Source organism: Lepisosteus oculatus, chromosome 9 (assembly GCF_040954835.1).
Source record: "Lepisosteus oculatus isolate fLepOcu1 chromosome 9, fLepOcu1.hap2, whole genome shotgun sequence".
NCBI lineage: Eukaryota > Metazoa > Chordata > Actinopteri > Semionotiformes > Lepisosteidae > Lepisosteus > Lepisosteus oculatus.
Window position 1 is genome coordinate 40,034,067 of NC_090704.1, and position 14,851 is coordinate 40,048,917.

At 38.0% G+C, this 14,851-nt stretch overlaps 1 protein-coding gene across 2 annotated transcripts in view; it reads left to right on the forward strand.

The window, feature by feature from the left end:
• LOC102686427 (zinc transporter ZIP11) overlaps positions 1-14,851 on the forward strand; it is a 180,929-nt gene that overhangs the window by 1,355 nt on the left and 164,723 nt on the right. For both annotated transcript variants that reach the window (XM_015356759.2, XM_006635397.3), the window contains exons 2-3: positions 1,318-1,434; positions 3,828-3,866. In XM_015356759.2, the coding sequence (XP_015212245.1) occupies positions 1,327-1,434; positions 3,828-3,866 (147 nt within the window). In that variant the 5' untranslated portion in view covers positions 1,318-1,326. The remainder of the gene's footprint in view (positions 1-1,317; positions 1,435-3,827; positions 3,867-14,851) is intronic.

The following is a 14,851-nucleotide window of genomic DNA, read 5'->3' on the forward strand; positions in this document are numbered from 1 at the left end:
TAATATAAAATGTATTATGATGTAAAGGGGTTGATTCAAGATGTCACACTGTATATACCAGTATTGATTTAAAAGTATTTCTGCTTAGATGAGGATTTGCACTTTGATGAAATTTTGCATCATTCAGTTAATCCAGAAGTGAATGACATGCGAGGACACAATAAATTAGAGCTGCAACCCTTCGTAAGCTTACAAGCAATTTTCATTGGCAGAGCGTGTGCGAGTCATTAGTAACCAATTGTTTAACTTAAATCAATTAGCATTCTGTGGGAACAACATCAGGCAAAATCACTGCGCCTTCAGTGAGGTAATTTTTTCAAAGTGCAGTGGAGTGCGAGGGCAAATATTTTATTCATAACCTGCAAATATAATATGAACTAGATGCATGCATCATGGTTGTTTGATCGTATTGTGCATTATTGTCTCTTCAGCTGTATTGTATGAAAGGTCCTCAGGACTGGATACCATCATGGGGAGGGAGAGGGGGTGTCAGTGTTGCAGAGTCCACAACATGTAGGCTGCACTGGGTGCTCTGCACAGTGGTCTTCAACACCTCTTCATAACTGGTCTTTAGAAATATTTTATAGTTCTTAGCAGCCTCCTTCAAAGAATCTCACTTAACACTTGTTGCTTGATTTGTTTCCAGATGAATCTTCCTGTGCAAATTTTGTTTTGCAAAGTGCATTTTTAAAAACACTTGTCTAAACAAACGCTCTATCCACAAAACTCCTCAATCATGTCTAGTGAAAGAAGGAGAGGTTTGCACCTCTATCTCCCCTCAGTTCACAGCATGTCATCCAAATATGAGGCCAAGAAAGACATTTCAGAACCCCAGTTCTCTGTTCTTCATGTACTTATGTGAGCAGAGGCTTATCCCTGAATTTGCAAGCAAGAAATGTGCTTGAGAATGTAAATTTCTTCAATTTCATTGGTTTAAGTAGGTCAACACAGGAGGGAGCCCAGTTCAAGGAATCCTTTGAGGACCCTTTAAATAGCCTGTTTTGTGTAAATAATTAGAGCAGGCATAGTCTACTCTCTTTCCTGAGAGACAGAAATCTTTAGCTTCTGTGAGTCATCGCCTATCATTTTGTACCTGGAACAAATGACAGTTGTCACCAATTAATGTTCATAATTGAAAGTCAGTGCTTCAGAAGCACTAGGGTTGCCCATGTTATGAGTTAGAAAGCGTGACACAATGGAGACGGAGATGGAGACGACAATTGGAGACGTCAACAGAGAATGTTTACAGGCAATCTGAACTACTCTTTAAGTGTTGTGACCCTGTTCCTAAGATTGTGTTTGTGTGTGTATCTCCAGGTGGAAAGTATGATCCCAGGTTACAGCCCAGTGTTCCAGGCCCTGTTGGGAACTCTCTTCACTTGGGGGCTCACAGCTGCAGGAGCTGCCCTGGTCTTCATTTTCTCCACAGGACAGGTGCCGTTTATTACATTCATCTTTATCGAGCGACCAGCTTCTGGGGAAACTGAAATACATTGGCAGCTTCTTATTTTGAAGCATTACTGCATGCCAACGCAAAGCCTCATGTGAGGGCTTGATTAAAGCAGTTTTACACACACTTGCAGTGAAAAGAAGAGGCTGGTTTTGTTGGAAAGATTCTTGCCAGTACTCCGAGCTGCCTGTTTATTCCCATTTGCTTTCTTTCAGGCCAGCTTGCTTGAGTGTTTTTGATGTAGGAGTTGTGCAGACTGCTTAATAGCATGCACAATACTGGATACTGGTGCTTTGCTTTAAGCTCCATGAAGGGCAAATGAATACAGTTCATGGTAAATTACTTTCATTACCCTTTCCATGTTGGGGTATACGCAGTAAATACCAGGCTTCTTTCATGGCTTTGTTTTTGTAGGTAGAAGACCTGTTGTACCTATTTGATCTTATAGAGCAGCTGTTTGCTTGCCTTCACGGACTCAAGATTTGCGTGTGTGCTCCTTTTTGTCATCTGCCTTGATTTGCCTTGACCGGTTTGCAGTTATGCCAAAGTGTGTTTACAGTATACAGAGTCCAGTAATACTAAACTGTGCCATTTTCTTGCAAAGCTTACCAAACACCTACTGTATAACAAGTTTGAAGTACCAGAAATGTATGTAAACATGCGGCTTAAGCAGCTGTACACAGAATTTGGATGAAAAAAACTCGATTACAAATTATAAAGAAAGAAGCTAATCTTTTTAATATTAGAATAGTATGAAGTATGAAGTATTTTCCTTTACCCTATAATCATTGCTATGGTAACTCTATGCATTGTAAGACAAACTTCATTGTTTTTTTTTACATTTGGAATATTTTGTTGTCTTCTATGAATTTGGCATTACTAATGTTTTGAACTATTTTCTTAAAATATATATGTTGTTCTTTATCCGTCTTTATAGGACTACTGTACAGTAGTGGTTCTATAGGTAACTGGATTAGGAGGGAGTGCTTACCCTGGTCCCCTGGCTTAATTCAGCTTCAGGCTTGCACAGTCTTGTCTCCCTAAATCTCCACCTTAAATAATAATAATAATTGCTTACACTTATATAGCGCTTTTCTGGACACTCCACTCAAAGCGCTTTACAGGTAATGGGGACTCCCCTCCACCACCACCAGTGTGCAGCCCCACCTGGATGATGCGACGGCAGCCATAGTGCGCCAGAATATCACCACACGTCAGGTATCAGTGGGGAGGAGAGCAGAGTAATGAAGCCAATTCATAGATGGGGATTATTAGGAGGCCATGATTGGTAAGGGCCAATGGGGAATTTGGCCAGGAAGCCGGGGTTACACCCCTACTCTTTTCGAGAAACGCCCCGGGATTTTTAATGACCACAAGGACCTCGGTTTTACGTCTCATCCGAAGGACAGTGCCTGTTTACAGTATAGTGTCCCCGTCACTATACTGGGGCATTAGGACCCACATGGACCACAGGGTGAGCACCCCCTGCTGGTCCCACTAACACCTCTTCCAGCAGCAACCTTAGTTTTCCCCAGGAGGTCTCCCATCCAGGTACTGACCAGGCTCACACCTGCTTAGCTTCAGTGGGTTGCCAGTTGTGAGTTGCAGGGTGATATGGCTGCTGGCATCAGTTGATCTGCTAAATCAGTTGATGTAGCAGTTCTGTGTGTCTCCACCTGAGCTGGTGCAGTGCTGCTGAGGCATAGTGACTGCTGTGTGTCACCCAGGTGGATGCTGCACTTCAGAGATGGATGAATTAATTCCCCTCCTATATGTGAAGGACTTTGGGATGCAGAGAGCTGCATAAATGACTTATCATTATTCCTTAGTTACCTTTTCATCTTTAGCCTTTTTAGTTTTAAAGCTGGACTAGAAAATCTTTTTGTGAGTTGTGCACCAATATTAACTATATTACATATAGTTAAAAGGAAGCCGTAATCTAAAATACTTTAAGAATGGGTGGTGTTCTGTTTTAATTGTATTTTTCATAAGTTCCAAAAAAACATTCTGCCACATCCATTCCACTGATACCGAGAATATGTATTTTGATAAAATGCATTTTTTACAAACCAGATTTAATAGCTCTGGACGGGAATCCAAATTGACAAATTCTCTGGCAAACTCTGAATGGGATTTCAGGGAATGTGTTGCACAGTGGGGATTCTGTCAATTATTGAAAAGTGTAAGAATCACATTTTTGGTTCAGGTGCTGATTGGGGGGAAAAAAAAACAACAACCGTTGGGTGCCTTTTTTATAAGTGAAAGAGGAAGGATGTTTCACTGTGGAGTCTTGAAAGATATGTTACAGCTTTTGAAACTTGAGGTTTCATTGAGGAAACAGATGGTTGATGTAATTTTTCTTTTTTTGCCCCCCCAGAAAAGAATCCTGGATGGGAGCCTGGGGTTTGCTGCGGGGGTAAGAGCGGCGTCCTTGAATATTTTATTCTCCTCTCTGGGTGAGATCCTTCGCAAGCTTCGAAATTGAAATCCATCTTTTTTTACTAGGAAGGAAAGGATTCCCTGTTTATGCAGTATATAAAGAAGCCTGTAGTGGGACTGAACCGGTATTTTGTTGTTGTGTATTGTTGTGTAAATGTATAAAACAAGATGCAGAGAGTTCATTTGGTTCAAAAGCTCACAGGCTATTGGTGCAATTTTCATTTGCGTTGGCAGTGTACATGCTATCTGATGTCTGCATTTGGTATGGACTGTTGATCTTGGATCGAATGCTGTGGTACTCCCTATAGGTGCACCTTTAAAATGTTTTTCTTTTGGCCAGATCCATAATTTTATTCTTGCCAGTGTGTCAGACACTTGCTGCACTAGTTTGCATTGTGAGGAATGTGTGATGAGTCCGGAGATCCCAGTCCTTTAAAAGTCTGTTTCGTACTCCTGCCCTTATTGTGTAATGGCTGGTGCTTTGCCGTTTGAGAATGTGGCCTTTTCACTTAAAAAGTTTAATACATTTGACTGAGGTACCCAGTGGCATTGGATGGTCTAACTAAAATTATTTTTATGGTCATGGGTATCTGAGAAGGCTTTGTACTGTATGTTTATTGGACAAAATACTGGGAGTTCACATTCAGGTTTAAAAAAATCTGGCTCCATCATACATCTCTGAACTCCTTCACTCCTTACACTCCCTCTCACAGGCTCCGTTCCGTTGAGTCTGGTCCTTTGCTCACTGTATCTAGGACTAAAATCTCAGACTTTTGGTGACCGTTCCCGTTCTGTTGCTGCTCCTTTGTTATGCAATGCCCTTCATCAGACTCTACAAGGCACAATATCTTTGACTCTCTTCAAATCCAAACTCAAAACTCATCTTTTTGCTAGGGTGTGTGTGTGATTGCCCTACAGTTTCCCTTCTATATCTGTATGTTCGTGTTTAATCTTGTTATTTTAAGCCACACTGCTAACTAACACTGTGAGGGCCTTTATATAAACCAAAACCTTAATAAATTGAAACATTCCTTTAATCACAATTAATCAAGAATGTGCATTCTAAGGCCTTAACCAACTAATTAACTAATATTCACCCAGTGTGTCTGGACTTGAATAGCACTAGAGAGACTTTCACCACCATCTGTGGTCAGAACAATCCCCAGATCTCAATCCATTTAAATTGAAGCAACATGTGGCTTACTTCCACATGCCATTAACTTATTCACAACAGCAGGGTGACTTTACTAAAAAAAAACAGGATAGATCACTGCACACACAGTATTTTTTTTTTATCTTCTTGGAACACATGACACACACTTTCTTTGTTTGGATCCTAATATAGTATATCAGCAGGTGAATGTTTAAAATGCTGTTGAAAAGTGTCTTCTAGCTCTTGGTAGTATTGCCATTTTTCACACCTTCTATGTGAAATTTGATACTGACTTTAGGTCTTGGGCGTGGGCCACTGAGGATACCTACTAAGATGGTCACAAACCTGTTATTTTATTTTTTATTGTTAAAAGTGTACTACATGGATTGTCAAAATGTCAAGTTTAATACGGCAGGAAGCATATTCATATTGGCTTTGAGACATGAGACTTTGAGGCATGACAACTGAAATTAACCAGAAAGTTTGGTATCTGATTGTGTAAGGTTCAAATGCAAGAAAGTGACTTTATTAGTTTGTAGGATAACTAAACGTCGGGAAGGATGAGCCTTTAAAAGAAACGGATGGTGATTTTAAAGTGTGATGTGGACAGAGATTCACAAATAAGCACAATCATATTCAAATGGTTTGAAAACCCAGTGCTGAGTATCTGCTTCTCTTAGTGACTCTTATGTTACCGATCTTTTGGGCATTGTCCATCTGACAGTTTGATACAAATTAATAAACCTCTGACACATTCCTAAAAGCCGAGGGAACATTAAACTTTAATAGTTTTATCCTATAAGCTAGTGAGTCAAACTTTGTAAAAAGGGATTAGGTGTAATGATCATTTACTTAGGAAATATTATTTTTTCATTGAGGGAATTCAATGTTCACAGTGACATTTATGTGTAAAGTCTGAAATTTTCAAGTGAAGATTTATGTGATGTATTGAGTTATAATATTTGGTACATTTAGGCCTTTATGAGACTTAAAAAGCTGTTAGGAATAAAATTACTGGCAGTGCAGTGGATAAAACCTTTTAGTCCTTGATATTGGTCTATTTAAATTGAATTCACTGAACTGTATGCAGCAGGCTAGCAGTCTTTATGTAGTGGTGGTTTCAGCATCCTGCATGCATAATGTACTTAGACTTAGTGGGAAGTAACCTTTATCTGACAAAACTACACTTTTCATCTTTATGGATACTTACCTGTTAATTAGACTTGTATGAATGTGTTTCCACTGCAGTGTTGGAGCCTTCAAATATGTTTTAGTTCCTGAAATTGCAATAACCTTAAATCTTAAATATGTAATGAATTGGCTATATATATATAAACCACCTCTCTCTGGGACCCAGCTGAGTTAAACACCCGATTTATCCTAGAGATTTATCCTAAATAAATGCTTATTTTATATTTAATAAGTAATGAATTAGAATTATTGATAATATTATATCTAATACTGTTTACAGCCTTCATGTTTAGATTAAAATCACTCAACAAACAGATATAGAACCAGTTGCTGATTTATGTAAGTGGACATAAAATTAAGATGGAGTATTCTTTCATCACAATTATAGATGCACTGATTAGACACTGTACTGTTCTCAAACATTGCTTATTTTGACAACTAAGGCATCACACATAAGGCGCTGAAATCTCACAATCAAATGAATATGGAGTACCCTCCTTTCCCAGCACTTAAGTTTCCAGAATTAAGCTGCGGTAAGTTTCACTTGTTTGACAATCACATCCCACTTTACAGTAGCTGCTGCAGGCGAAGGTCCAAGTTGGGGAGGTGGAACAATTTTGGAGGTCCTGCGATTCCAGATGGAAGCGTGAGTGGAATGTAGCAATCCCGTATTTCAGCTCCCACTTCCATAAATTAATTTGATATAGCGTTCCCTGATAGTGGATGGATTGCTCAGTAAAGCACTACTGAACTGCAATTTTAGCCAAAAGGCCACTGAAGTAATCAAGCAAATATTCCTTAGCACTTAGAACATCTGAAAGTGTAAGACAGCACAATTGTAAACAGAAAATTCTTTTTTACAAGCGAATACTTGGAGACATCAACACATTAACAAAATCCCTTTTATTCTTTGCTCATACTGTACTTATCTCATCAATTCTCTTCCTTGCACCTTTTCATCTGAAGGCTCTTGTACTCTGTTTCTTTCAACCCGGCTTGGGCATTTCATTCATCTTAACCTTTCCCCTACTTCAATTTTTCTTTTCTTTTTTTTAATTTCCTCTTGTTTCCCCTATACTTTCTGCATGACATAATACCTGCAGCACATAAGCCTCTGGGCTGTGTTGGGGTTGTTGGATTACATTGTTTTGTTGTTGTTTTTTGTTCATGCATGTGTGTTCTGTATATATTTCCAACTCTAAAGCCTAACTCAGCCCTACAATATGAGGAAAATCAAACCAGGAGCATACAATATATAGCCTTAACTAATAATTAGTGAAGGTTAAGAAAAAATCAAATCTTTTATTTTATTGTCACTTTCCAAAAAATGTTGTTTGAAGACCAAACAGCTGCTTTCTGATGCCTGTGATAAGTCATGCAAATGGCTTTAATTTTGCCTTTAATTTTGATTTATTTCCATCTCCCAAGCGCTTAGATGTTTGCAATATTAATCCTTATTTGCACAGCCTCCTTTGTTGTTTTATTTTTATTCCACCCTCTTCATTTCGGTGAGACTTTAGCACTTCTGATTAAGCTAAATGTTTCCTCTCTATTATCTGCAGTTTCCAAACCAAAATAACTGTTATTTGCTGAAGTGCTCTATTATTCTATTCTCTGTCTTCCTTTAGAGTACATGTCATTATTTCAGTTCAGACATTTTAAATTCGAGCCTTTATATTCTGTATATATCCACACCTAATTTCACGCACACACAAATCTAAAAAATATTTATTTTTCCATGTCAGCATCTCACATTGGTACTGTATATGGAGTTTTCTCAGATTGTTTACCATGTAAATGTACAAGAGTCCCTTATAAAAGCAGTATTCTCAGTTAATTTAATTTGTATTACTTTATTTTACTGGGTAAGTCAAACATAAAATAATTCTTATTTCTAATGATTTGTTAGAAACACATTAATATGTTGGAGACGCTTTGTGTCTGAGTGAAACAATATTGAGAGAAGCACAGTACCTAGCTCAAAGACTCACCAACAATGTTCCACCTGAGATTTGAAACTAGACAGGCTCAGAGTTTAATGCTCACCACTTCTCCAAGTTGCTACCTTAAGCTTGTCCTTGCCATTTTATAGAACAAATACGATAGGTATGATTTTATGTATGATTAATGTTTATCAACAAAACTCTTTAGCAGGAAGTGCATAATGAATATTGCAGACTGGTAGCATTTGTGACTGTTGTCGGAAGCAGGACAAGCTGTATAAATACAATCACATACTGGTCTACCAGTTCTATTGAGTTTCCTCTCCCTTCCCCAGTAAGGAGCTGTACTGCTTCTGTCAAGTGTGGGATTAGATTCACACAGTGCAGCAGAAAGAGCATCTCTGTGTCTGCTTCTTTCCGCTGGAAGTGGGGGTCCTCTTTGGGCAGCCAGGCCTTCCTGTGTTGCCCTGTTTATATGGACAGGCTGTGGTCACTGAGTCAGTACTTCATCAGGATCAGTTTTTATTTACTGTCTCTTGCCTAGTTCAGACAATATACAGTGTATATTGTGTTTTTAGGGTCGTGTAGCATTCCAGGTAATGTTGTTTGTACAGTATGTCCGTCTCAATGGGTAAGGTAGTGTTGTTTGGCATGTGCTATGATTTAGCCTGTGCCTGTAACCTACAGTAGGTGCCTTGGTTTGCACAGCTCATCCCAATGTACAGTAGAACTCATGTCTGAACAGAGCATAAACATGGCAAAACCTGTCTTGTAGTCATCTCCCAAGAAAGCTGTTGTTAACCGAAAAGCATGAGGATGTTTGTTATAAAGATGGAATGATGCAGCAGATGTGGTACCAGGAGTTTACAGATGCAGTGTCAGTAATCAAGGTGCAATAAATCACGAGAAGTGGCATTTTGTAGTGACTTGGCACTGCTTTACAGACCATCACGCTATGACCTCCCCATCAGTTGATCTTTACTCAACAGTTAGCATAATTTTCTGTATGTCTGAATCGCACTCATTGACGTCCATCAGGGTTGTCTACACAACCACCTGAGATCTTATTTCAACATTAAGGCATATGCTCTCCTGATAAGCAAGGCATGTTTGATACTTTCTCTGTTTTTTTTTATTTTCACCAGCTGTGACATTCAACAGGTTAAATCACCTCAACACCTGTGATCTATCAAATCTGTACATAATGAGAAGGTGTAGTACTTATGCAATAGTCAAGATCAGTTATGAATGATATATTGATCAAAATAATGCTGAAAATGTTTAATCAATATCCAGAATCTGTATACTTTCCAATTTATACATGGTCAAACAGTACTTCTTATTAGGTCTATCTTTGCAAATGTCCGCTGTTGCATTATTAGTAATAGTTTTCTTGTAAAATGTATTATAAGCGATTGGCTTGAGAGACTTCTGTTTTAATATTTTAATTTTATATGCTTTTGCTATGCAGCATAAAAAGATGAAATTATAATTAATGTTTGCCAATAGTTACAAATGGGAAATATAAAGGAAAGAAAAGTGCCAGGTTCTGAAGTATTCATTTGTCATGTCTTTATCCTGTATTGTACTAGAAATACATTTTATGTAATATAGGATTCCATTTTACAATTGCTGTATGTCTTATGTTTGAACAAAGAAAAAAGGTTCAAAGAAAATGCTGGTCTTTTCAGCTATGTGAAGCAGATACAGAAATGTGCCAGGCTTATTTCAGCTGCAGCAGAGCATCATTTAAAGAAAAAGATCAATTTCTGTATGACAACAATAATGTCTTATGTATTACTTACTGTGACCTTTTCAAATGTAATAATGCCTTTGTAATTAATGACAGTAGGAAGCGGATCCTGTTCTTTTGCTGTGACGCACAACATCTGTTTCTTCATTTCTGTTGGTGTTGGGACTAGAATTAAAGATGGCCTGGCTTCCCTTCAGAATGCCTTTGCCTAATCCCCTATAGCTCCATAATTGTCTTTTTTTGTTGTTTTTCCTGCCCAGATCTCCTCTGTGCAGAGTGGTAGAACGTATTACCACTTTTGAAAGTTTTCCCAACATTTGTATAGTCTTACACATGCTCGATCTCTATTTGGTTTATGCTGAAGTGAGGAAGACTTTTATCTCACTGGAGAGACCTTAAAGTTCTTCACTAAAAGTATACTATAGAGGTACACCAGTCTTTGCTTTAACCATGTCAGTAATTATTTTCAAGGCTGTTGCACTGGTAGAAATAAGACTTTGTTCAGCAACTTATTCTTATTGTACTTTTATGGGCTCTTCCTAACATTTTACTGATGGAGCCAAAGAATAAGCATATTAAAATCCAGTAGCTTGCATGAAATATACAGTAGCAAGAGCTGACTTGTGCCACAAGAGCATACAGTTCATAAATCAAAGCAGGGCTCAATTCTTGAAATATAAAAGCTCTATGCAGAACTGATTTTATTTCTGCTATGCAGCACTCAGTCTCTCTTACCATGAAAGGTCCTGTAAGGAACTGGTGTCGTAGTTTATTTATGTACATTTCGATTTATTGTTTTTTTTGTGGTGGAGCAAGTTCTTATTTGGGCATGCCTGGTAGACAGCAACCAGCTTTTGCCATAAATATCATGAGAACAAGTGGGGGTGTGGGGGGGGGTGGGGGGGAGTGAATTGAATTAGGTGTATGCTGTGGTGTTTGTCAACAATACATTTTGCTAATCAGTTTTATCAGACATCCCAGCACAGAAGATTGTACGGTGCAATCAGCGAGGCGTTTTTCATTTTCATTAAACGCAGTATGCATGGTTTGATATGGGTGTAATGGCTTAAAAAATAGCTGCAGTGTCTGTAGCTCAACTCCGAGCAGTAGCACTTTCTCCTCGGGAGTGTAAGCAGGAGATGGGGTGGGGTGGTGAGGGCTGAGCAGTGTTCGTGCTGAGTCGTGACTGCTCGAGGAAAACGCATATGATACCTGTAAATATACTGTTGATCCTGCCAGAGATCTGTTCTGCTGATTGCTGGCGTTTCCTTTTCAGTGGGATTAGAGCTGACACCTTGGGGAACAGGGGAGTGTCCAAACACCAAAGGTCATTGAATGGAAAAGCACGGCACAGATAAAGAAAATCACGGACAAATCGGAGATCCCATGCTCTCATCCAGCAGCCCACACAGCTGGAAAAAAAACAGCACAGCCAAGATGCATGAAAGAATTAACTAAGGAAGATTGCTTTGAATAATCAGCGTCTTCAGACGAGCGATTGAACCTCATTATGGTTCAGAGTAGATGCTTACTTTTTTTGTTCTGTGCTTGATCGAGAATATTCATCAGCCTTCAGGCAATGCAAGATACTTCACAGAAGAAAGAATAGGCATGTAAAACAAAAATTGAGTGCCATTGTGTACAACCTGCAAAATTGAAGTAACACATTGAATGAATGAGCCCTTAGCATCTGGAGGAAGTACTTGAACATCAAGCTGATGTTGCAAAATAAACATTAGCTAGTTTCAAAACAAAACAAATTCCCACAAACATGCATCGTATACACTACACAAGAAGCTTTGTACTTGTTTGTTTTCCCTTCGAAATTCAGGGTTTGGGTTTGTTAGTCAGTCTGTCACGAAACTAAATTAGGCTATTAAACTTGCCCCATTATTAAATTCCTTTTTTTATATTTTCGTCTCTTAACTATCACTCACATTGCAAAGTAAGGTGAAACATTTCCATTTCAAATATACTTGAGGTATCTTGTAGAGACCTTGATGTGTAGACCTACTTTGAAAATGAATCACACCATAATGTCCAGATGAAAGGCATTATAGAAAACAACAGGAAAGAGATGGTAGCACTCTTCAAAATAATTATTTTTATATGTATTTTTCAGGCAAATGAGTAATGGTTGAATATGAAAATATCAGTTTTCTGGTTTTATTCTATTTTTTGGATGATCAAATTGATGCCTGAGTCTTCGGACATCAATTAAAAATGAATAACTTAATGTAGCATCCCACTCTGTAGGTACTTGTGCAGTAGTGTGTGGTCAGATCTATGCATGTCAGCAAGCACAACTTGTCGGGTCTTACTATCTTTATTAAATATCCATATAGTTCAATGTGTCGGTTGAACAAACAATGCAACCTAGGTCAGAGATTTTTTAGTTTAAACTGTGCTAATGTCTACAGGTGTGCTGATTTACTGACAGAGCGATCTCCGCTTATTCTAATTGGCAAGAAGATGCAGAGCAAATCTTCAGTTGCCAGTGGAAGGTGCAAACTGCTGATTGATCTCATCACAAAAGGTAAAGGGGGCACTCTGTGCAGGAGGGACGTGTCAATTATCCCATTAGTGGTTGAGCTTTGACTTATCCTCACAGTTCAAAGTATTTGGCTGTACAACAATATAATTAATGCAATCGAAAGCAATAATCAGTCAGTCAATAGTGGGAAGCATCTCATTGCAATTTGTCAATCAAGCTGCTGAGTGTGTGAAAACCTGACCACAAGAAAAATGGAACAGGGCAGTGCTTGTACTGCTCTTTAATTTTGATTGGTTATAGTCTTCTAGTTTGATTGGTCTTTTTATTTGCATGAAGAACTTTATTAGACTATAGACTTTTCTTTTGTCATGATAAAACATCTTATTTTTCTGTTTTAAATTAGGATATAAAAATGACTTGATTTGAAACAATCTAATTAAGCAATCAGTTCAAATGGACACACCATATTCTACAAATTGACTTGTCTTTTTTTATTGACTGTCCTGTTGTCAACAGGACAAACTGTTGAAGCTTTTTTTGCAAAGTAAATCCTCATAATAAACTATTTATGATACGTGCTTATTTAAATTTTGCAGAGCTTTTAAATTTAACTTGCAACCTGGTTGCAATTTGGTTTCACTGTTCCCAGATTAAAAAAAAACATTTTTTTCTCAAATGCATTTGACATCTTAGTAACTGACCTAATTTTTTTTTTAATTTGAAAGGTAAACTATATCTCAAATACCCTATCATTTTCTGCCTTCATTTTGGTTAAGGACATGGTTTCTCTAGAGAAATTAAAGATCCCAATGACACCAGTAGCATAAAATCGTTACTTTGTCATATTAGGAAGCTGTGAGAACAATAATCCCCCTATTGCTTGATAAACAGAGCAATAATGGGAAAAGGGCCTCCTGCAGTTCATGTTCGGACCCTTATGGTTTCTCCTTAATTTTCACATTATTCACCAGATCTCTCCTGCTGCTTTAACTTATTTAGTGGCATTTAGACAGTTTAGCAGAGATCTGCTCTAAATAGCCAGTGATGTTAAATGTAGGGCAATGCATACATCTACAGATATTCTAAAGATAGCAAAGATTTATATTATTTACTCATAGCCTACAGTTGCTGCATGCCAGGTTGTGTAGCCTAGTTTTATATATGTTCAATTCCACATACTGTTTGTGCCTTATTACAACAGGGTTAATCTCAGTTTTGCAGTCCAAAAAACAAAACAGGAATCTTTTAGATCCTGTTTTAAGGGAAAGAGAGGGTTTTTATCTCATTTTGGTGTTGTTTTGATGAATGCCCCTGTTCAAGAATTCGATACATTGTGGGAAGAATTAATCGTAATCCCTGCTTGAGATGTACCTTGAAATTGCCATTTCCTCAAAGTGTATTTGCCTTTTACGATCATTTGCATCCAATGTCTAGGTTAACGACAGTGTTTAAACATGGAAAAAAAGGTATAACTGCAATTTTAAGAGTATGTCTTCATAGTACCAGAATACGAATGAGTCTCATTCCAATACTGGTCATTTATATTAACACAGAAAATGGAGCTAGCGATTGCATGTTCTCTTGTTCCTGGCTGAGAGCACAGTGTAGCCTGTGTCAATATTTTAATATTCTACACAGTTCAGAAGAATTCTTATTACATGAAATATTACAAGGACAGAATACAACTGAAGCCTTTGAGTTTATCATATGTCCTGGTAACAGTGTGGAAATTGAGATTTTTTTATGATTGTGAGGCTGGTGCTTAATTTAAATTGCAGTTTAAATTAAATTGCAGTTTAATTTAAATTGATAGTCACTTTAAAGGAGTAGCAGTTGTGCATGTCTTCTGAATATTTTGTATGTCTCTGTTGCTGTTTCAGTTCTGCAGAACATTTGTGATAATAGCTCAGAGCTTAAAGTTCTTTATGGCTGCTAAGTGCCCATATCACAGAAGAAAATTGAATTGACTCTTCTAGCTAACTGTGAGTATGATTCTCGAAGTGGTGACTTGCAGTTGGTGGGTTTGTAGTGTGTGGCTCTGTTAGGTGCCAATAATTTTGTAGTATTTGTCCTCCCTCTGATACCATAAATCTTCATGATACCTTCATCCCTCCTGAGGTACTATAAGGTCTGTATAGTAACTGTGTGTAGAAATTAAGAGGAGCCTATATTCAGACTGGCAACTCTGAATTATCAGGGTTATCCTTCAGTCTGAGCTGAGCATTGTGAAAGACAATGTATTCAGTACCCCCATTCAAAACCTCCTATTGTATTTATATTATTATTCCTAATTTAGTGGACTGATGCTCTTATTCAAAGTGTCTTATAGAAATCCCCTATTTATTCCTCTGGGTTTGCTGGAGTAACCTGGGTAAAGTATCTGCCTCAAGGGTACGGCGAAAATGTCATGACCTGGGATTTGAACCAA